Genomic DNA, 22,781 nt, shown 5'->3' on the forward strand with positions numbered 1-22,781 from the left:
GCCGTGGGAGGATCGGGATGGGGTACAATGGGTGGAATGCATGGAACACCCTTCCCACTCGTCTGTGCGTCTATTTGCTTGTTCATCAAACATTAAGCAACGACGGGTCTGACATCCTCAAGTGCCGCCATCACCCAGGATCTGCTTCCCTACCTGCACTCAGGTGTCATCACATATTCACCGTGGACTGCTCTGCAGTCAGGCACAGCAGGATTTGAGTCCGGCCCTGCCACTGCTGGCCGGATGGGTGTGGGTAGGCTATTTGAGCCTTAGTGACTTGAACATGGAGCCCAGGGATAAAGTGAGAGCAGAGCAGCATCACCCAACCTCTCCGATTCAAGAAAAGTGAATGTCAGGTGCCTATGGGCAAAATGCTGGCCAGTGCCAAAAGTCCAGTCTCTTTCTTGGCATTGCTGAAGCAGAGAGAATCTATTTTTCGCCCACCCCCTCAGTGGCTTGTGCTGGTCAGGACAGTAATTCTAATCAGGCTGAAGAGGGATTGCACGGTGACTTCAAGTCTTAGCAGGTAATCTGGAGAGGAACGGATACGTTTTGAAATGTAAATGCCAGAGTAATTTTCAGCTTCCATTTTGTCCCTAAAAGGTAGGTGAATTTCTTTTCCTTACAAAAGCCTTTAAGTTCATCTTTAAAGTTTACAACAAAGAGTATAAATAGGCCCAGCTTTTTCAACCCCCGGGGGGAGGGGCGGCGGGGAATGAATTAAATAGCCAAAATACAAAACCATGGGGTTTAATCTCCGTTAATAGATTTCAAGAAAACAGAGACCCTTTCCTTGAACAGTACTGCAATTTTTGCATTGAAATATATAAACATACATGGCTGCAGCTGGGACCAGAGTGTAATAGGAAGAAAGATTTAATCCTTTTAATATTCTCTGTAATAGCACATAACAGCACGGAGCCTCCGGGTACCCTTCCCAACCTACTGTGGGTTTCCGGTGTCTCTGTGATGGGGCACAAGTTCATGCCTACTCCATCCGTGAGTGTCTCCCCAGGAGACATAGGGAGAAGGGAAGGCAAAGGGACGGGATGCTACCGTAGCCTCCAGGGAGGAAACACACAGTTTCTAGAATACCATACCATCATCACCCTCCCTCCTCGTTCCTTAGGTAACTGAGGGCATAACAGAATGAAGAAGCTCAGAGCAGGAATAGGTCCTATACCTTATCCACTTGGCACCCCTTCTGGAAGCAGCTGATTATCCTCCAAAACAGACTTATTCTTAGGACATGAAGGAGTCTTGCCAGTTAGGGTTATTCTCTGAGTCTTGGTTTGAAGAGTATTTTGCAACTCTTTTCTCTGGAGATGGTGATTTAAAAGAGGGCACATCTCCAGGTATCCAAAGAACAGGAACAGAACTGGATTTGTTAAGAGCCCACTACACGAGGGGCTTTCACAAATGCCGTCTCATTCGATCTGTATAAAAATTTAGTACAGGGAGGCATCTTGTGCCCATTTTAATAAGCAATGAGACCGAGATTGAGTGGAGTGACTTCCCACGGTGGCAGGTTCCCAAGTGGCGGAGTTGGAAGCCAGAGTACGTGATCTCAGGTCCCAAAGCTCTCATTTTCTCCCCACCACCGAGCAACCTTCAGATGTGAGCTCTCTCTCTCTGAAGAAGGGCAACTGTCAGCTCTTTCTTCTGACAAGTATCTGCCTGAGTTGTTCTGCAAAATACTGAGTTTGCTTACAAAACAGTCTCCCAGCCTTCTTGAGGCGTTAATAACCCTGGAGAAGGGAGCACTCTGGAAAGATCAGAACCTCCTTGTATGTGGGTTTCCCCCTCCACACTTTGCAAAGATCAGAACCCCTGTTTCACCTCTGAAAGCTTCAAAACCAGCCTTCCGCAAGCCAGTTATTCCCAGGAGCTTAGCAGCAGGGTAAATAAGATGTTTTCTGTAGCCCTGGAAATCCCTGATAAGAGCCCTAAAATCTCCGCTTCAAATCAACAAACTTTGAATTAGTAAGAAGGAGATTATTGGGTTTGGGGTTTTGAAATGTCAAGCCTGAGACAAATAATTAATCTCTCTCAGCTTCAGTTTCTCTGTCCATAAGATAGGGAGTGTTATAGGGTTATGGACGGGGGCTCCTAATACATTCAGAGTGCCCCCCGACAGTGCCGGGGAGAGGGGGTAGTTAATAGACAGTAGTTACTGTGTTAACCTTAAAAATAAAAGTTACTTACCAGCAAAAATGGGTTTATTCAGGAATAACAAAGAATTGAAAGTCACTGCAGCACCACAGGCAGGTCCCGTTGTAAACAAAGGAGAGGAACATTATTTTATAGAGAAAGAGGAGGAAGTTGGGAGGTGATGCTTCCTCCGTGGCTGAGATAGTTTCTTGTAGGAGATGCAATGCACTTCATTCCCTCCTGGGACCTGTAATTGAGGATTCTTCTGTTGGGGTCTATAATGAACAGCTCTTCCTGTAATTGACATTGAGTAGGATGGTTCCCCATTTTATTCCCACTCCATTTCAGTGAGGTGTCCCTTTATTAATTTTCACATTTCCCCCTTTTGATCAAGATCCTTCTCCAAACGCATCACGGAGCAAGAGTCTGGTTTTCACAATTCAGTGGCCTTTTTTGGTCCCTCAGTGCCAGGAAGGATATTTCCTGGGTGTTACATCACTCGTCCTTGGAAAATTGTATAGATGGGAAACTACTGGGATCCGTTCGAGTCGCAAGGACCACTTCCATCTGTAGTCCATATTTATCAAGACTGTAGGTGCTAGAGAGCATGTCCTTATTGGTCATGGCATTTTTACAAAGGTTTGACAGGCACCGAGTACAGAATCAAAAGTAACATGACCATTCCAAATTATGTGATGGTTTTAAAACAAGATCCTAGATCTGAAAGTAGCCAATGAGAAATATTTGTGGGCACTTACTCCCACGTAGGGAAGGAAAATCCCTCGTATGGGGAAAAACCCCAGAGTCACGTGTACCTCCTGGGAGTCCCCACTGAAATCACTCATGGGAACAGAATAGGGGATACTGCAGGAACCTCCTGGAAGAATTAACCGGGTGCATTTGGGAAGATACAGTGCAGGTATAAACACGAAGCAATAGCTGGTGAACTTTTAGCAAAATAGCAAAACTTCAAAGATGTTGAAAAGCAGCATTGTTATCTCAGAACTGCTAGAACTTAGGTGTATTACTAATAATACAGTAAAGTCAAAAATTCAGAAACCATGAATTTCGGGTAAGACTCCAGAGGAGTCCATTAATATCCAAATGAAAGAAACTCCTGTGAACCCCGAACCTTCTAACAGGCCTCATCCAGAGATCTCATCAGATGCGTCTGCTCCGGGGCCGGGAAATCCGGATTTTCAGGTCATCGGATGGCATGCAGGTCCAGTCAGGCTGTGGTGCTCTCTTTAGAGGGGTCTCATGGATCCAGGAGTCTGTTCTCTGGTGTTTGTCAGCACAGGATTGGTCAACAGTGCCTTACTGGCAAGGTTGAACAGAATCTTGTCTATTGGAAAAGACACCTCCAGAAAAAAGTCCAGGTTGCAACGTGTGATGCTCAAGGTCTTTGTCTTCCGGTAATACACGGTGAGAAGACTGAAGCATGGCTGTTTTTAAAGAAGCAATTAGGCCTCTCCAGTGTTGAAGCATGCCTTTTATCAATGGTGGGTTAAAGTGCTACCAAACCCAAGTGGGGCTTCCCATCCCTGAAGATGCCAGTACTCAAAGAGATGAGCTTTTGATTGAAAAGGAATATAAGCTGTATTCAAAAGGCTGGCCACCTGGGGAGAAGGCAGGCTCTTGTCCAAAAGCCAACTCCGAAGTTTCTACCTGGCCCAGGGGGGTTTATAGAGGGTTTAGGGTAATCAGCAAAGGGAGTGCAGTGGCCTGCAACATTCCCTCATCGTGTGCAGACTGGATGATGCCAGCTACAAACGTTATCTCAGCGCTCGGGGCTCCGGTTCAAGTTTGTGATGTGCAAGCATACTGCGTTCTACCAGAGCAAGGTCTACAGACACACAGAGGGAGGTCGATAAAATCATTTGTGTGACCTAAAAAAAAAAAAAAAAAAAAAAAAACATTTTGCTTAAAAAATTGCTAGGCTAATCAGAAAGCCAAGGCGTCTTCAAACAGACTTGCTGGCTTCTGTGGCCTGGCAGAGTTTTCGTGCTTCTGTGCTCCAGGCTAGCGGTCTGCAAAGCTCAGAGTACATTAATTCTGCTACAGATCAAGGGCCTGAGGTCAGCAAGAATGGGTTAACCTGAAGCAAGTTAACCCTTAAGACCAGCTGGAGTGCAGCACATTGGACATCCTGTGACCATCCCAACAGGGCTGGATCTGAGACTTGGAAGGACCAAGGGCAGTGCTCTCAGCCAAGCCATTGGGAGGGTCTCTACCCATCTGCCAGTTGAGTGCCCATTAGCATCATTACCTGAGGGTTGTGGGTGGGATGCACAATGGAAGTGTTGTAAAACTGGCCAAACAACACAGACTTGTCAAAGCACCTGACCGGTAAAACGGGTTCCCTGATCACTGTGAAGTTCATCCCCCCAGGTAAGGATATTTTCTTCCAACAGAATTTTAGCCACAGAAGAAACAATGGTCTATTTGCAAGGGAAAGCTTCAGTCCAGAGAGAAAACCTACAAACCATGACTATAAAACTATCCAGGAGATGGGGGGAAGCTGTATGAATTCACCTGCCAAGACTCGAATGGCCCATTGGGTAATTTAAAAAGTCTTAGAGCATTGCAAACAGGTTTCCCTGCATTTTGTGGTAGGGAGGTGGGCACATTTGTGGTCTTAATATTTCCTCAGGGCGCCTGGGTGGCTCAGTCAGTTCAACTTCTGACTCTTGATTTCGGCTCAGGTCATGATCTCTTGGTTCATGAGATCGAGCCCCATGTTGGGCTCTGTGCTGACAGTGTGGAGCCTGCTTGGAATTCTCTCTCTCTGCCCCTCCCCCGCATGTGCACACATGCTCTCTCTCAAACTTGGAAACATCATAGCTGCTGTCATGTTGTTAGTAGACCAATGGTTTAATACATGTGCAATCGTAATTGGTAGGAAATTTAGAATTTCTGGTAGGGCCAGATTGTTAGTTGGTCCAAACCAGAGTTCTCTTTTTTTATTGAACCAACAATTATTAGATTGCTAGCCCTGTTTTTCATTTTTGGGGGCCAATTGTTGGGCATCTCTGGTCAGTTTTTCCAAATGATTATTTGGGAGAACATCCCTTTGGACCATGACAGGGGTTTGGCTATTGGTTTCCCTAAGAGCAGCATTTTTGGTGGACATATTAGCAAGGTGGTTTCTTTTGGCCTCTAGGGAGTCGGTTCTGGAATGCCCAGAATATAATAATACACCAAATATTATTATATAATATACCAAAGTCACAAAGTATTCCAAAGGCTAACTAGATTATCAGTTTCATTATTCGCGGTTTTACCCTCGGCTGAGGTAAAAACATATAACTCAGCCTGATGGGCCAAAGGTAGAGGGACCGCCAAAGTGACTTCAAAAGGAGCTGCAGTGGTATACCATCATATTTACCATTTTCATCCTTTAAGCACCTTCAGTAAACCATGAAAAATCTGCATTGGTTAGAGGAGTTTCCTATACATGGTCACAGGGAGTCCAGTGGTGATCCATCAGCATTAAGTGACTGCAAGAGGTCTGGTCCAGGAAGGAGGCTCAGAGAACAGCGGGTGAAGGTCATTGCAGCGAGAAGGTTGTAGGAGGAGTAGCTGTTAGGAGGATGTCCTCAGAGGTGAGGTGAAGAGAATTTAGGATTCAGGCTTCTAAATGATGTTTAGAGGGGGTCCCATGGCATCAACTAAAAGGGCAATGGCAGGAATGGCTCTGACGAGAGGGGGGTATCCCTGTGCTACAGGGACATGTTGCTGCTGATGGTCCCATGTTTTGGTGGGGACTCCAAGGCATTCCCTTTCCTTTCACATATAAACAGGGAAAGGGGAAGGTGATAATTAGGGTATCTGAGAACAGGGGGCCTTTATTACTCTTTGCTTTAAAGTCTCATTAGCTGTGTCATCTTGATCTTTCCAAATAACAGGGTCAGGTCTGTCTGTTTTTTTTTTAGTAAGGCATATAGAGGTTCAGCCATAAGACAGAAGTCTGGAATCTAATTTCAACAGTAGCCAGCCAGGCCCAAAGAAACCTCGTTAATTGCCAGTTAGTTTTAGGTTTGGGGAGGTTCTGGATGCCATGAAAATTACCTGGATCCACATGTAGTCCTTATTTCAAAACTGCAACTTCTATTTGGAGACTTTTTTAAAGAAAATTCCTTTTCTAATGTCTATTTTTGAGAGAGAGAGGGAGAGAGAGTACAAGTAGGGGAGGAGCAGAGAGAGAGGGAGACACAGAACCTGAAGCAGACTCCAGTCTCCGAGCTGTCAGCACAGAGCCCAATGTGGGGCTCAAACTCAGACTGCGAGATCATGACCTGAGCCAAAGTTGGATGCTTAACAGACGGAGCCACCCAGGTGCCCTTCTATTTGGAGGCTTGATGTCCCTTTAAGGCCAAAAGCTTTAAGCAAGTAGATGGTGTTTTCTATGAAGAAGTTTGAGAAAGGGAGCAGAGATGGAAATCCTCTCTGTAGTGTGTCAAACATCCAGATCAACTTTAAGGTGTGTGAGAAGGGCTCTCTGTGTAACCCTGGGGTATTACTGTCCAGGAAGAACCACAAAGATCTTTCTCAACTAGAACACTGAAAAATGCACTGCAGTTATCAACTACAGGGAGGATTTGCTTTTAGTAAGAATAGATGTCAGTAGCATATGGAGCTTGGGAATAACAGTATCGAGGGCTAATAATATTTATTGCCTAGAGGTCATGGACAAACTGCCATCTTCAGCCATTGGGTTTTCTCACAAGTACAACAAGGATGTTACAGGGACTAGTGCAGGGGCTAAGAAGGCCTTGATCCCTGTGATCATCTATTTTATGGCCGTGATGCCTTGAAGGACTACTTTATTTATAGAGTATTGATTATTTCTGGGGCAGGGGGAGGTTTTGAGGGATCTAGTTGAATTGATGGGAGGTATACTGTGCATTCTGCCAATATCAGTTGAAGAGCGTGCCCATAAAAAGGAGGATGGTAGCCAATGTCTCAGGGACAAAGGATTGATAACCCCAGACACAGCTCTAGTGTTGTCAGAGTGGGAGCAAATAATAGGTGCCAAAGGGTCACTTAATGCACCAGGTTGGCTATTTTGATGACCACTGGCAGATTCTTAAGGAGAAAGAAATTCTGGCATGATATTTTTCTAAGAAATCTCAGCCCAATAAATAAATAAGGAGAAAAGGGTGAGTAGCTCTCAGTGGACCTAAACAAAAGGGAGTAGGTTCCAGAGACTGGAAACGGCTGAGGTTTATTAGAGACCCCACCCCCATCCCCACACACTATTTGAACTGGTTTTGTACTCTGAGACAGCGGCTGCTGTGTAGCAGGGGCTTGAGCAACAAGAGTGCAGTTTCTGAGAATGAAACTCTTTGTCCCTATTGACAGCCCATCAGGAGAGTGCTTTCTCTGAGCCGATAGATAGAGAGGCTTGGGAAGAGCCCTGTAGTTCCTCGGGGCCCTGACACTGGGTGCAAAGGCTGCAGGGGACTGTGGCACTTCAGCCTGTCACAGTCTTTTTCCACGGTCCTGGCCCTTTGCAATAATAGCAGATATTAGGGGAGGGTTGGTTGTCTTTAGGGGCATTCATTTGCCAACATTGAAAACGGAGAATTGTAGCACTGTTTTCTTTTAGATGACTCATCTAGAGCATAAGTGAGCTGGCTTGCCCAGTTAAATCTGAGGCATGCAGTTTCCCATTCCATCCTGGTCCTTTTAACAACAACAGAAAAGAAATATCCATGTTCAGCCCATTAATAAATCGAGTTTAAGGGCACCTGGGTGGCTCAGTCAGTTAAGTTCCAAACTTCAGGTCAGGATCTGACAGTTTGTGGGTTCAAGCCCCACCTTGGGCTTTGTGCTGCCAGCTCAGAGCCTGGAGCCTGCTTCAAATCTGTGTCCCCCCCCGCCCCCACTCAAAAATAAACATAAAAAAAATAGAGTTTAATTCTACCTGGGGCATTCCACATCTAAAGGAAGACCAGAATTTTCTTTAAAGACAATTTGGAGTTGATTGTAATAGTCATGAACAGGTTCACCAGGCTTTTGTGTGCAAGCCTGAATTTTGTTCCAATCAACAGGCTTAAGTAAAAGCTACCATCATTGGTGGGTATAGCATTCTAGCATCCTGCCAAAAATTAGGGGTCTGTTTCCCTAAATCCCCCTCAGGGTGCTCCCAATGGGCTAGTTTCATCCAGTGTTTGGCCTGGCCCTCCCCAACAAGCACGTGGACTACTATAAATCTGAGAAACCAGGTTGGTCAGTTGGAATAACTGTGAAATTCTTCAGCAAACCTTACGGGAGTCCTCGGCCACTTCAGAAAACTCTTTATGGCTCACAGTTTGGCTTTGTTCCAGGGAACAAAGGCAATGTGGGGTTCATTTGGATCCTCAGAGAGACACATATTAATAGGTCCAGGAGAGGAGGGGAAGGTTCCTTCAGAGGAAAAGGCAAGTTCAGTGAAAGGATTAGCCTGAGGGAACATACGGAAGTAAGGAGGCAGTGCAGGGAATAAAGGAAAATGGCGCCAGAGGTGGGAACCAAGCCCAGAGGCTGTGAGACAAAGGGGACAGAGAAGGGGAAAAGTGGCCTCAGCAGCCCTTTTTTTGTTTGTTTGCTCAGCTAGTATACATTCCAGATTCCTGATGATGTTTGGAAGCTTCACAATACCAGTCAATACAGGTGCCCCGTTCTGTTGACAGTTTTAGAACCAGGCCTGTCCACTTCAATTTTGAGAAGAGTCAATTTAGGAAGATGGAAAGTTCCCCACTGAAGATCCACATTACTTTTTGTTAAGTTGTCCCGCTTAGTTAGAAATGCACATGAAGAGGGACCACGGGATTTGAAACATAAAACCAGCTGGGCTCGCAGAAGAGGGGAGGGCACCCTCTAAAGCAGTTTGACAGCTGGGGCCCCCTTTCTTAGAGGTTTCTTCTGTAGAGGAAAAATTTTCAACAGGAGCGACCTGGTTCCAGAAGGAATCAGGATACTTTACCAAAGGCCAAACGAGTACTCTCAGAAAGAACAAAGCCTTAAAACACATCTCAAAGTCTGGGGATCTCAAAACACAGAGCGGAGCTTGAAATCCAAGAGACAAACTGACCTTCGAAAGTCCAAGGTCAGCAGGAAGGCAGCTCACTGAACTCCGTGGGCACCTGCCCTGGTTGCCCACCAGCTCCCGAGCTGTCACAGGTCTTCTCTGGATCCCACCTCTCATCACCAAATAATGGTAACCTTAAAAATAAAAGTCTATTGAGGCACCTAGATGCTCAGTCGGTTGAGCATCTGACTTGATTTTGGCTCAAGTCATGATCCCAGGATGGTGGGATCAAGCCCTGCGTCAGGCTCTGCACTGAGCATGGAACCTACTTGAGATTCTCTCTCTCCCTCTGCCCTTCTCCCCTGCTCTCTAAAACCTAAAAGCCCATTATTTTACCAGCAAAACATGGGTTTATTTGGAAGCAGAATTGCAACTCAGGGCACGCAGGGTATAGCAAAACCGTAGACAAGTCCTATGGTAAAGGAGAGGAAGGTTACTTTATGGAGGAGGAAGTCGAGAGGGGTTGTTCTGAATGAAAATCCATTGGAGAAAAGCAAGAGTTCAGCGTGATGACAGCTTCTTACTGGCTGAGTTGCTGGGGTAGTTGATTTCCTGTAGGAGATGCAACCTACATCTTACCCTGTTAGGGTCTGTAATTGACACTTGTTCTTGCTCTATGGCTCCCCCGTCTGTCCTCTCTACTCTGTGTTAGAGCAGTTTCCCATCATTAATTTCCACCATTATTACAGCACTCTTGTGGGAGTCTCCCATTGGTGACTGGGGAGGCAGTATCTTGCAGGGACAGCCTGAGGTTTTATTTGGCCCACCAGAGTGATAAACAGAATGATGGATGGGTGGCTGCATGGGAGCATTAGCCATCAGGTGAGTTCTAGAATGACCTTTAAAAAAAGAGATCCAGTCAGTTCTTCTCTGGTATTCTTTGCACACCTGATAGCCAGAGCTCCCCTTTGGGGAACAATTTTAAGCCAATATAAAGATGAATCTGGTGGGAAAGCCAGTATGTTTTTTTATAAATATAAAGGGAAACTTATAAAGATTATGCTTAAAGTATTAATCCCAGAGTTTATTCTAAATTAGTCCCCCAACCCCCTGTATACCATGAATAAGTTAACAAAACCTGTGGGCCCTATGGAAGGGCCAGACTTGTGCATAACACCTCATTTATAACAGGGCTCATCTTGACCCTGGCCAGGTGGGCAGTATTAGCTCCATTTTAAAGATCAAGAAACTGAGGCACCAAGAGATCAAGTGACTTGCCCCAATCCTAAGGCTTTCGACACAAGTTCAAGGTTCTTTTCTTCTCCAGCACAAAGGCTCTCCAAAATATGAAAAGCTTTTCTAGGCACTTAGCTTTCTAATTTCTGTTTGAAGGCTTTTTCTGACTCCTTCCAGGCTGTGTCATCTGGTAATGGAGCCTGACAGTAGGCAGGATAAAACCGACACCGTTAGCACAAAGAAGTATGCCCTACTTTAAAGATAACACAGTATTTTAGAAACCCTCACACAGATACAGATTCATGAAGGAGTTACATCTTGGCATTTTAGAGGGATATTTTGGTCCAAGCAAGTATTAAGGAATGGCTCCTTTATATTGTAAATTTCCTCTGATGTGCTTAAAATATGACCACATTTGCCCAATGTGGATTTGTCTGCAACTCTTCCAGTCCCTCTGCACTGGGAGCAAAGAGCCCGTGTGCTGTCAGTCCCTTCCCACGGCAGAGCTGTTGACAGTGTCCTCACAGACCACTCCCCACTGCGCTGTGACAGGTGAGCTAGGACAAAGTGACCTCAAGAAAGGCAGAAGGAAGAAGAGGGAGGAACATTTGGGGGCTATTGCAACCTCATAAAACCCAGAGAAATAGGTGAATGGAGGCAAGTGATCCCATGAGACCATAGAAACAGCCAGATTTGTCCCATTTTCCCCGAGTCTATCAATTTAAAGTGGCTCCCAATCTCCATTTCTTTACCTAAATAATGTGGAGGGTGACTTAGTTTCTCTTACGTGGTTGGCTCCATTGGGTTAGTCCAGTGGGCTCGTTTTCTGTTACATGAACCAGGGCATTTGTTGCAGGGTGGGGGGCGGGGGCGGGGAGAGCACTCACTGGTTGGGGAAGAAGGCCTCAGACTCATGGACAGACTTTAGGGCAGACAATGCTGGGATTCTAGGAGTTTCCATTCGGCCAGACCAAGCAGACCTGGAAGCTGCAAAGAGGGAGCAGGTTGTTGATTTACAGAGTCAAGCTGCTTGGGAAGTTTAATGAGGCTTCAACTAAAATTCCTACTCTGGAATTTCTTTCTGGGCTAACACGGGACCGAGCTGGGAAGTGCTAAGGCACCTGGGCCCAACCTTGTTGGCACTGATGGGACAGTGCAGCACCCCACCCCCACCCCCCGCACGCCCATCCCAGGCCTGCCATTAAAACGAAGGAAGCATGGTCTCCCTCAGTGAGCCTTTTCCCTCCCCGGCTGCCTTCAGGGGGCCCCTCAGAAAGGAGGGTTTGCAGCATGTTTGACACACGTGTTTTAATTCTGGGGATCGTGAATGGACATCAGGGGTTCATGAACCACCTGAAATATGGGTGTGATTCTTGTGGGTAGATGTAATTTTCTGGACTAAGGATCTAACTCTCATCAAATTCTCAGAGGGACCTTCCTTAATAAAAAGTGAAACTGACGCTCCAGGGCTGGCCCTGGAAGGAACACTCCAGCTAGCAGGATACCCCAGAAATGGGATCTCAGAACTGTTGCCACCTGCTTCCGGTGATCACTCTCTGCCTCTAAGGTCTCTCCCTGGATATGATTGGCACCACATTCTGGCCTTAAGGGTACTTTTTTGTTCTGAGGCAATTAATCTGTATTAATGAGCCATTCACTGATTTCCCATTGCACAGATGAAACAGTTTCCTCCCCTGCCCCCACCCCCCAAACAGGCCAGAATCCCCAGGGGATGACTTCACAATGCTGATGAGCGGGCTACACACCAGACATTCTAACCTAATTGTTCTAGGAGGGAACACCTTGGATGATTTTAATGTGCAGCCAGGACTGATAACTTTTGAGCTTGGACAAGGGACAGAAACACAGAACCGAGGAGAGTTTTCATCTCTGCCATTTTTGATCGCTGGTTGAAAGTGCCCCAAATACTCTAGGGTGAGGGTTTGAAAACTGGTTCCCGGCTCAGAATGAAAAGGATTCAATCCAGTGGTAACATCCAGGGGAAGGGAAGTTGTCAGCATGTATGCAGATGGTTTCCATCTTAAACGATACACACATACACATGCTTGTGTACGTAACACGTGCACACGTATGAGGCTGCATGTATGCATGTGTGTATACACACATACAAAGGTTAGATGCACTCGTTTCAACTTCTGTTCCCAACTCCCTCCACTCGAACACAGCCTTAGAAGCCCCGTACAGAGAGCACAATACCTCCTTGCATTTCCTCCCTGTGGTTGTACTTCTCTGACACGCAGAACGGTCCCTTCAGGGAAGCTTCTCTGTCTCTTCTCAGACTCTCAGCGGATGACAGTAGTAGCAGACGTCATTTATTTTGTGTTTACTGTGGGCCGGCACCATCCTAAATGCTTTTCCTGGGTCCATTTAGTCCGTCTCCACAGCAGTCTGAGCAGAAGTGATATTATCCCCATTTTGCAGATGAGGAAACTAAGGCACAGGGGGCTTAGAGACCTCGTGCAGGTTTGGGCGGAGCTGGGGTTCAGACTCAGGCTGTCCGGGCCCGTGCCATAGAGCCACCCAGTGGGACACGCCAGCCCCGTGGTCCTGTGGGGGGGGAGAGCGGTGCACGCGTGCGGACTGGAGAGGCCAGCCTGCAGAGCCCGAGGGTAAGCGTGCCGTGTTCTTTCCCCCTCTCGCAGGCTTCATCCCCCCTCCCCTCATCTTTGGGGCCGGCATCGACTCCACCTGCCTGTTCTGGAGCACGTTCTGCGGGGAGCAAGGCGCCTGCGTCCTGTATGACAACGTGGCCTACAGATACCTGTACGTCAGCATCGCCATCGTGCTGAAGTCCTCTGCCTTCGTCCTCTACACAACCACGTGGCAGTGCCTGAGGAAAAACTATAAACGCTACATCAAAAACCACGAGGGCGGGCTGAGCACCAGTGAGTTCTTTGCCTCTACTCTGACCCTAGACAATCTGGGGAGGGACCCTGTGCCCGCCAGCCAGACCCATAGGACAAAATTTATCTATAACCTTGAAGACCATGAGTGGTGTGAAAATATGGAGTCTGTTTTATAGTGACTAAGGAGGCTGAACTCTGTATTAGTAATCAAAGGGTCATTTTTTCCAAAAAAAAAAAAAAAAAATTTCAAAAAAAAACACACAAAACTCAGTACAGAGACACACACACACCACACGTACACAACACCACCACCTTTGTCCTTTTGCTCAAAATCAGAGCCAGACAGGATTCAGAATAAGGAGAGCACGGGATCGTGTGTCTGACGTACGACCTGCTGGGGCCCAGAGTCTTCTCTTTGAAGGTTCTTCGGGATGCCGATCGCCGCAAGCAACAGGCACGGCCAAGTTCAGGGAACGGTGGTGGCCCAGCTTGGAGGATGGACATTTCTGGATATACATACACACACAAAACATTTTTTTAAAAGTCTACTAAAAAGCCCAAGTTGACAACATTGCCAGGATAAACACTAGTGACATACCCCGTGCCACCCGCCCCCTCCATGCAAGGGCGGGGGGGCGTGCAAGTCGGAGCGGGAGCCCCCCCTCCTCTAACTTTTGCAATATGGGTCACTGTGTAGACAACTCACCCAGTCTGCATGTGGTTCAAGGCCCCAGAGTTCTCTCAGCGATGCTAATGGGTGATCCGTGCTGGAGTCTGTAATTGGCACCTCTCACCAGCTCCATGTTCAAGACTGAGGGCCCAAGGGGGAGCCGGGCGTGGGGGGGCCAGCACCCCACCTCCCCCCACAGCACCCCCCCCCCCAGCCCCACAGAGTGACCTCAGGAAGCAGCGGGCCTCACCTGGCTATGACTGACTTTGCTCAGAGCCGGTGAAACCCAGCACAGTCCAAGTCATTTGCTTACATTTGCCAAACATTTTGCCATTTAAAAAAAAAAAAATGCAATGCATATGAATTTCAAACTGTTGTATGTATAATCCTCTAATACTATTTTTAACCACTTCTAAAATCTGTGTTAACTCTTCAAGTCACTGACACAGTTCTCTAGGCTGAGTTTATTATGCTGGTTGCTTTTACTTTTCTCCTTTTTTTAATGCACCAAAAATATAATGTGATTCAAGGGATGCAATTAATCTATTGTAATTTTTGTTTTATCATTTGGTCCTCATTCGGATATTCTGCAAAAACAAGGATATACAGTGTGTTAGAAGAAGAAGAAGAAGAAAAAATGCTTGGAGAAAGAGTGTATAGGCAGCTTGCCTTTAAAAGAATCACATTTGAGACAACAGGGGATAATGTGATGAATTGCAAATTCGCCTTCTGGCTTTACTCCCCATGATTCAGTGATCGCTGTCATGGGAAGCCCTTTTATATTCATGCTTCACATTTCGAGAGGCCTTCTTTTCAACCCGTGGAGGAGACACACTTAGATGTTGGTTGTGTGCAGGGGTGCGGTGCTTCTGGGGCTAGGCATGAGGAAGAGCAGTTCCCTGGCCCCAGCTGTGGGGCAGTCTATGACGGCGAACAGACCCACAAGGTCGTGGAAGCTACCGCTTGTCCGATGCATTAACATGTCTCTGTTTTCAGGGTCAGTCTTGAACAAAGAGGCCTTTGTCTGTTTCGAAAGTGGCCAAACCTCAAACAGCTAGCAAGCAAACCTCATTGTTTGGGATGAGAATCTTGGGAAAATCTCTCGCAGTCAAACAGCCTCAGCCTCATAAGGCCACGTCCGTAAGGGGACAGAGCTTATGCGAGAGCGTGTGCACACACACACACACGGCCCGTTTAACGTACCTTTCGTGTTTCTTCAGTGACCTTTGTCCGGGCCACTTGTGGCCCTGGGGAAGCTCTCAGGGGTGGTTTGGTTGGCTGTTTGCCTTTTCACCTCAGACACATATTTGCAGTTCACCCAGAGGATAACAAAAGAATCAGGAAAGAAAAGAGTGGAGGCTCTGAAGAGAGGGCATTGCTAACACACACCGTTAATGGGGCAGTTTGAGTGACAGCCCGAAAGCAGAGAAAGCACCACCCAGCAAGGAGGACCCAGAGAGAAGCTGGTGTCCTGGTGCGGGGCCACCGTGATCAGCTGCCTGGGACAGGATGCTTCCAAAACACTCCCACGCGTTTACTTTTAGTCTGTCCTTGTCAGCACAGGGACAGTCATCAATGTGTTAACTAGTAAAAGGAGGGATTGTTCTCCAAGCGATTCATAAAATATGTATGCTCTGTCACTCCAAAGGTTTTGAAACCTTCCTGTACAGGTTTGGGGGTAGTGTTGCTCTGAAATGTATTGCTAACAGGTCACTGCCGTCTGCATAGCTCTCCAAAACTCAGTACGCACACAGCGAGGCCCGATGACCTGGTGTTTTCACAGGGCCATTTGCTTAAAGAAAAAAAGCTTTTTGAAAACTCTTTGCATTTTTGGATTTTTTTTTTTCCCCCTAAGATTTTAGGATGAATGAGATGTTAGGATGAAGAAGGAAAACACTGCCAGGGCTCAATTTTGTCAACAAGTAGGTATGAACCGAAAGCCGTCTATTGTGAGATGGCTCTAAAGTGCGTTGTGTTACCTTTTAGGGTTTTAATTTCTCTCCTACTACAGAACAGGAAACATAGTCTGGTTTTAGTGTTTCCTTTTGTGCTGCAAAGAATCATTGTACATACAGTGTTAGATCGAGCTCCTCGATTATTTGTTTGGTTTTGAGTGAATGAAAAGATTCCCTGCTAAGAGCTCCACTGGACTAACAGAAAACAAAAACTTAAGGGAAAGAATAAACCTAGAAGGTTAATGCTAAGCTTCTCTCTCTCTCTCCTGCTACAAAGTCCTCCGCCATCTTGGTCGAACGTGCCCAGAGATGGATGAAAAAGCCTCTCTTTGCTGCGACTTTTGACAGACTTGTGTAACTCCTACGTATATAGGCTAAGTTTTTTGACCAATATTATGCCTGCGTGTGAAGCAAACACCCTTTGTAAAAGTGGATTTCCCTCTGGGGGATGGGGTTTCGGTGTGTGCTGACAGGAAGACCAGCGGCCTGGCCCCCTCCACGCCTCCGCCGAGGAAGGCTGTGAAGCGCCAAGGCACCCTGGGGATGCTGCCACTCCAGAAGGCCACAGCATGTGGGCTTTCCTCACAGCTAATGAAGGAGCAAGAGAGGCTTCCACTCACGGTCCCCCCTAAGGAGTTTGCTAGTAGCGCTTAGCAGGCAAAATAATAAGGGGAAGCCAAGAGCTTCTAAGGAATCCTTTGACAGACTTGTTAATGTCTTCCAAGTAGGAAGGAGTGTGCTGCTCCATAAAAATCACTCTTTTCTCACCACTTTACAGAATAGCTTCCTCTAGTGATGATTTTTTAAAGTTAGGCCTGTACATTTTAAAGTGGTGTCTATACATTTAAATCCCTGATTCCACTTCCCTGTCTCCAGTCATGACCTAGAACTTCCCCTCAGGCATGGCAAGATTTTCCCATCCCTTCCCCTTGGAAAGCTGCCACTCCAGAAGGCCACAGCCCGCAGGCTGTCCGCACGGCTAATGAAGGAGCCCGAGAGGCCCTCTGAGGTGACCCGCAGAAACGTTGCATACGGGGGCAACCAGCCAGTCCCCGGGATGATCCCCAGCCCACTCCCGAGGAACCTTCTAAGAGGATTCAGCCATGGTTGCTAACCATCATCACCCCCACCACAACCACCACCACCACGACCACCCTTCTGGAGCAGGCCATTCATTGAGGAGCATATAAAATGGGGGGAAAAGTAAAATACACACGCACACTCACTGAGAAACCCTCTGAGGAAAAGTCATTGTTGGCTTCGATGAACCTGCAAGCTGGTTTCCTTGCTGTATGCTGTTCAGGTCCTTCTAAGTGTGGTGTCTTCTCCACCCAGTCAGGCCTACCGGACCTGAACCATAAGCACTCCTCAGCAGCGTTCAGCAATGCAGGTCAATGTGTAGAAATCAGCGGGCTGATCAGAGGGAGAAGGACAGGATAAACTTGTACCATTTGGCGACATTCCGCTCGAGTGTTGTTTGTGTATTCGGTTGGGTTTGTTTTGAATGAAGGGAGAAAGCCACACAAGCTGTTTTTCAGACCAGCAGAGAATATGTGCTGTCTTGTGGTGTTCTTATCTGACCATTGTGATCGCTCAGGAGAAAATTCCAGACATGCAGTAGGGGCTTGATTGCTGAGCCCTCTCCTCAGCCTGCTCTCAACCATGGTGTGTTGTTTCCCTGTAGGTTAGAATCCAGGGCAAATACTTAAGAGGTGCCACATTGTCCAAGAGAAGGTGCTGGTGAAATGAAGTCCAGCCTGGAAAGTTAGTTTGGAACATAAACATAGTCCTTACCCTCCGAGCTTTCTCTTGTTCATTGTCCCATCACTGCTAACTCAGTCCAAGTTCTTGAGTTCTGAAGGTACAAGGACCTAACCTCTTTGAACAGCTGTCCCTGATGATAGCTTTCAGACCCAGCCCCCGTGGGGGATTATGGTTGCTCATGAATAATTCGGCAAGACAGAAGGATCTCTGGTAGAATGTGCAAGAAGATATTCTTGTTCAGATGTGTCTCAGGGGGCCTGTTGCCCTGGGTTACACGTGGAATCTACACTATCTGCACACAACGGCCACCCACCCACACCTCCCGTTTCTCACGTTTGTAGGTGACCTCAGAGTGCTTGGTCATCGTGGCAGGAAGGGGTTACAAAGACCAAAATGGCAAATTCAGAAAAGCAAAGATTGTCCTGTACCTCATCCAGTCGTGACTGCTCTGGAGACAGAGACAGAACTACTACCTCTCAGAGACCATCCACATGGTAGCTCAGTTTTCCTTTGCACGGTTGTCGCCATTAGGGGATATATTGCATGAACTTGATATCTTCTAAAGATGTATTTATTCACTCATTCCTTTATTAAGATTTTGACAATATGCCAGGTCATGGGCCAGATATGAAGACGAAAAGACATGGTTCCATCCTCCCAAGAGCTCACAGTTCAGTGAGCCAGACAGACCTGAACATAAACAAAAGCAATAGAATGATTATGTGAAGAGCCCAGCTCTGACTGGGCCCAAGGAGGGCTGATAAATGGTGGTGGTAAGTTTGGCATCGAGAATCAGGAAGGTTTGAGAGACAGAGGCATGGTCCAGAACCAAGAACTAAAGAGCAGTGGGTGGCTGCCAGAGAGCTGGGGGAGAAGGTCGCCTCTACAGAGAGGGCCACCAGAACAAGTTGACAAACTTTCTGTAAAGGGCCAGGTGACAAGCATTTTAGGTTTTGAGGGCATATGGTTCAGACCACTGAACTCTGTTACAGCATGAAAGCCGCTCAAGTGTAAACAACTGTGTAGGCTGTGTTCCAATAAAGCTTTATTTACAAAGACAGGCAGTGGCCAAGGGCAGTCATATGCAGAGGTCCGAAGTCACACAGCAGGGTTGGGGGGTAGGGGACTCTAACAGCCAAGGCTGCCGTGGCAGATGCCAAGTTATGTGTTGGAAGGGTCCTGTAGCCAGGTGCCCATCAGCCCTGATGTTACCACAGGAATTCATGCAGGTAGCCCATTTTCCAGGAATGAGGTGAGTACCCCATCACTGTCAGGGTTTGCAAATGAAGGCAACATCATCTTGCTCTCTGTGGACTGGAATTGGAGCTACAGGATCTGATCTACATAGTTCGACCACAATAATTGTCCTTTTTTTCTTAAGCGATAAAATAGGGATGGGAGGAGGAAATGTAGGAATGGGTGAAAAAAGAGTAAATCCAAATAGTATTTCGAATCCCTGTCCACCAACACAAAACACTGGCACCATGGAGCTAATAGATACGCCAGGTGGAATAATTGGTAAGCACTAATAATAACTAATAGCTAACATTTACCAAGCACTTACCGTGAACCAGCTTATTACACGTAATAGCTCACTTAATCTCAGCAAGAGCCCTGTGAGGCAGGAACTGTTTCTAACATCAGTTTACAGGAGGGGGAAACGAGGTAGGGAAGGCTTCCAGGATTAGCTCAAGGCCACAAAGCAGAGCTAAGATTCGAACCCAGGTCTGTGAATCCAAAGCCCGTGATCGTTGGCTTTACGGGCATCCCCTGCATATACTGGGCAAGATGTGAGCCCCCACCCCACCCCCCGCTCCCGTAGGGACTGCCTCAGCAGGAAGACTCTGGCTCAGGGAGACTGTGGGTTCTATACACTCTCACGTGCCCCCTCATGTAACAACCAGCATACCACGACAGGTGTCTTCCAAGGACTTCCGTCCTTCCTGTGTTGTTCCTGGTCTTGACCACAGAGCCCAGTGATCAATTTCTATGGGGTGGTATACGAGAAGCAGGTAAGAGGAAACAGGAGATTCCTTTGCTCTGATGCATTCTGAGATGCCAGGGAGGCATTCCTCAGTGCTGGTCTTCGGCTGCAATGGGGAGACTCCAGACACCCTTCCCACCAGGCACCGCCATGGTGCGTAGCATCTACCTCAGGAGTTTGGCTCTGCCCCAGGGCCCTCAGACACACCAACACTGGTCACTGGTTAAATAGGTCTTGCTCTGTTATCAGATACTAAGCTTTTAGAAAGAGAGTTTCTAGACATTTCTATTTTTGCATTAATGACTCAGGCCAGCAATCAGTGGTTGGTGATTAGCATAAGTTCTGAATATTTTTCCATAAGGCAAAGAGATTGTCTCCTTCTGCTATGAGCAAATGGAATAGTAAATTTTCTGGAGGTTTAACATTCCTGTAGGTTGAGATCTTGCCATCCCATTAAGTCCCCCAAAATAATGTTTTTTTCTTAAATTCATGCTAACTTAATAGAAGAGAGCTCTCGTGGTGATAGGTTTGTCAAACTGTTTGGCTTTATAATCTAAGGCCATAAGATGAATCAGAAATGTGTAATGTAGGAAGTTGCACTACAAAAGGAACCCAGCTAACATATAGATTGGTCCAGCACCTTAAAGGAAGAAGGGGCTGGAGAGCTCACATGTAGGAGCCTGCTACCCACATGCCACATGCCAGAAGGCATGGTCCCAGGTAATGCACCCAGCAGCTTTACACCGGGTAAAGGTAAGTATCATTTTTTCCACTTTTACAGGTCAGGAAACTAAGGTTCCGTAAACCCAAGCCTCTTAAAGTCACACAGGGAGTTAGAAAAGCCACCAGGAGCCAGTGCCAGGTCTGTCTGACTCCAGAACCTGTGCTCTTTCCACTATACCACCATGTAGCCACCAAAGTGAATATACAGACCTGCTTCTTAGAAAGCTTCAACAAGGCCAGCAGGACATCTCAGGGGGAGGAAATCCCACAGAAATCTAGACTTCATAGAGAAAATGAGCCAAGAGCTGGAGGTGAGAACCTCTGCAAAATTTTGCTGATGGGCACGGGGATCTAAAATGAAAAGGAAAAAAAAAAAAACCTATTTTACTTTAATAATTAAACATTAGAGATCTTTAAACACACCCCTCCTTCCTTCTTCTACCTTAGCCACATCGGGGGAAGTGTCCCTGCCACTCACCATCCTCTACCTTATTCGTTCTGGGCACAAGAACCCAGCTCTCTCGCTTTTATACCACCCTTCCCAACTTTCTGGCCCCCAGCCTTCCAGCAAAACCCCAAGGCCACTTGACCCTCTCGAACACTGAGGAGTCATGCTCCCAACTGCCCCCGAACACATGAGCTGCCTTCCATAAGCCAGCTCTCAGCTGCAAAACCCTGAGGACAAGAGTGACATTTCCACGCCGTCACCTTTTTGTAACACCAGGTCGGAGTCTTAAAGAGGACAAGTAAATGAGCAGGGATTTGTATGGTCTCACTGTGCTTATCATTGAACAGCAAAGGTGTGTGCTCTGCTCAATGAGACCTGCCCAGCTTATAAATCATCGCAGGGACTAGCTGGGTTTTTAATGCCTTTTAAGTGAAGCCACAGCATCTATTTTGGAAGTGTGGCATAGGCTTAAAAACTCTGCTCCAGTGAGGAGACCGTGTGACTCAGCGTGCGGTGAATCCTGTGGCTGAAAAGAAAACAGAACGTCTGGGATGCTGGAGGACAAAGCATGACATTATGACGCTAGAGGTATTCTCTGGCGCTCAGCCACATCTTCAGAAGATTGAGACGACATTTGGAGTCCCAGAACACAAGGCTTGTCACTGGTGATTTATAGGAGATGAGGACAAGTTAATGACTGGGATACATCTTATTCGTTCCCATAGAAGAAACAGCCAGTTGAGTGTTGGGATAGATACATAGATAAATACGCCTCTTAGAAAGATTTGGCCTTCACAAAGGCCTCTGGGCTTGGAATCCGGCTGCTTGGGGTTACATGGAGTAAAACCCAGTATTTCATTGCATGACTTCTCTTGTCCATTCCACTGGAAAGCCCTGATGCTATTATATAAGCCTTTAAAATATATATATATATAGGAAAACCAGAAAAGACCGATCTCTTTTTCCTCTTGGCTCTTCTTCCCTCCTCCCCTTTTAGGCACAGAGTACCAAGACATTGAGACTGAGAAAACCTGCCCTGAGTCACATTCACCTTCAGAAGACTCCTTTGTGAGAAGCTGAGGGCCTGGCCCTCCTCCTCCTCCTCCAGAGAACAGCCCGCCATTATCCACAGACCTCGCAGGCCTGACTTAGCGTGCTCTGCCCTGCCCGAGAACCCAAGGGTCCCTGTGTGGATTATCTGGCCAGTATGTGGTCCTTTAAGGCCCCAAGCATAGGCCTGTGATGAGGACTGAGGAGGTGGCTGTGGTCAGGAGTCCTCTAAACCCTTGGAGTAGGGCATTTTTCCCAGGCCGCCAAAGAGTAATGTTGACTAAGTGTGCAAATTCCCTTTGGCCCATCCCTCCCTTGGCTCCTGTGGGGACGTCCTGCTGACACGCTTTAGAACCCCCTCCCCCCCCTTCTTCAGGATGCTTCTCTGACGGAGGGCTCCAGCAGCTCTTCCGAAAAACCAGCCAAGGCTGGACTGCAATGAGGGGGTGGCAACAATGACCCTGTTTCACAGAAGGGAGGGGAAAAAAAGCACATACTCAATAGATTTTGAGTGTGGTATTCTGTATTTTTGCAGCTTATATTTTCCAGATGAGCAGTTTAGAATACGTGATGTAAAGTACACACTGTACATTTGCTGAAAATTATATTAAAAGCACTATTTTAATTCTTTCTCTGTCTCATGCTGTAATCTCTAGTCTCTTTTTTTCTCTTGTGTTTTTGGGGTAGAATGATCTTGCAGCGGTTCTTTTGGAGAGTGTTTCTGGCTGTGTATGTTCTGTATTTGTGGGCTTTGAGTTCAAAAGAGCATGAGCTTTGGAGCCAAAACAGTCCTGGCTTCGAATCCTTACCCCAGCACTTGGTAACTGGCGTGGCGTTGACCAAGTGAGCTGACTCCTCCGAGCCTGTTTTATCACTTTTATATTGGAATGTTGACATCTGCTTTATACGGTTGAGAGA

The 22,781-nt window shown here is 46.9% G+C and overlaps 1 protein-coding gene across 2 annotated transcripts in view; it reads left to right on the forward strand.

The window, feature by feature from the left end:
* Positions 1-22,496, forward strand: part of SLCO3A1 (solute carrier organic anion transporter family member 3A1) — a 310,466-nt gene extending 287,970 nt beyond the window's left edge. Inside the window, exons 10-11 of one of the 2 annotated variants that reach the window (XM_042941078.1) lie at positions 13,066-13,308; positions 21,811-22,496. In XM_042941078.1, the coding sequence (XP_042797012.1) occupies positions 13,066-13,308; positions 21,811-21,893 (326 nt within the window). In that variant the 3' untranslated portion in view covers positions 21,894-22,496. Of the gene's footprint in view, positions 1-13,065; positions 14,149-21,810 lie in introns of those variants that run through there. The other variant, XM_042941077.1, reaches the window with a different exon arrangement.
* The last annotated feature ends 285 nt before the right edge of the window (positions 22,497-22,781 follow it).

The sequence above is a fragment of the Panthera leo genome, chromosome B3 (assembly GCF_018350215.1).
Source record: "Panthera leo isolate Ple1 chromosome B3, P.leo_Ple1_pat1.1, whole genome shotgun sequence".
In the NCBI taxonomy this organism is placed as follows: Eukaryota; Metazoa; Chordata; class Mammalia; order Carnivora; family Felidae; genus Panthera; species Panthera leo.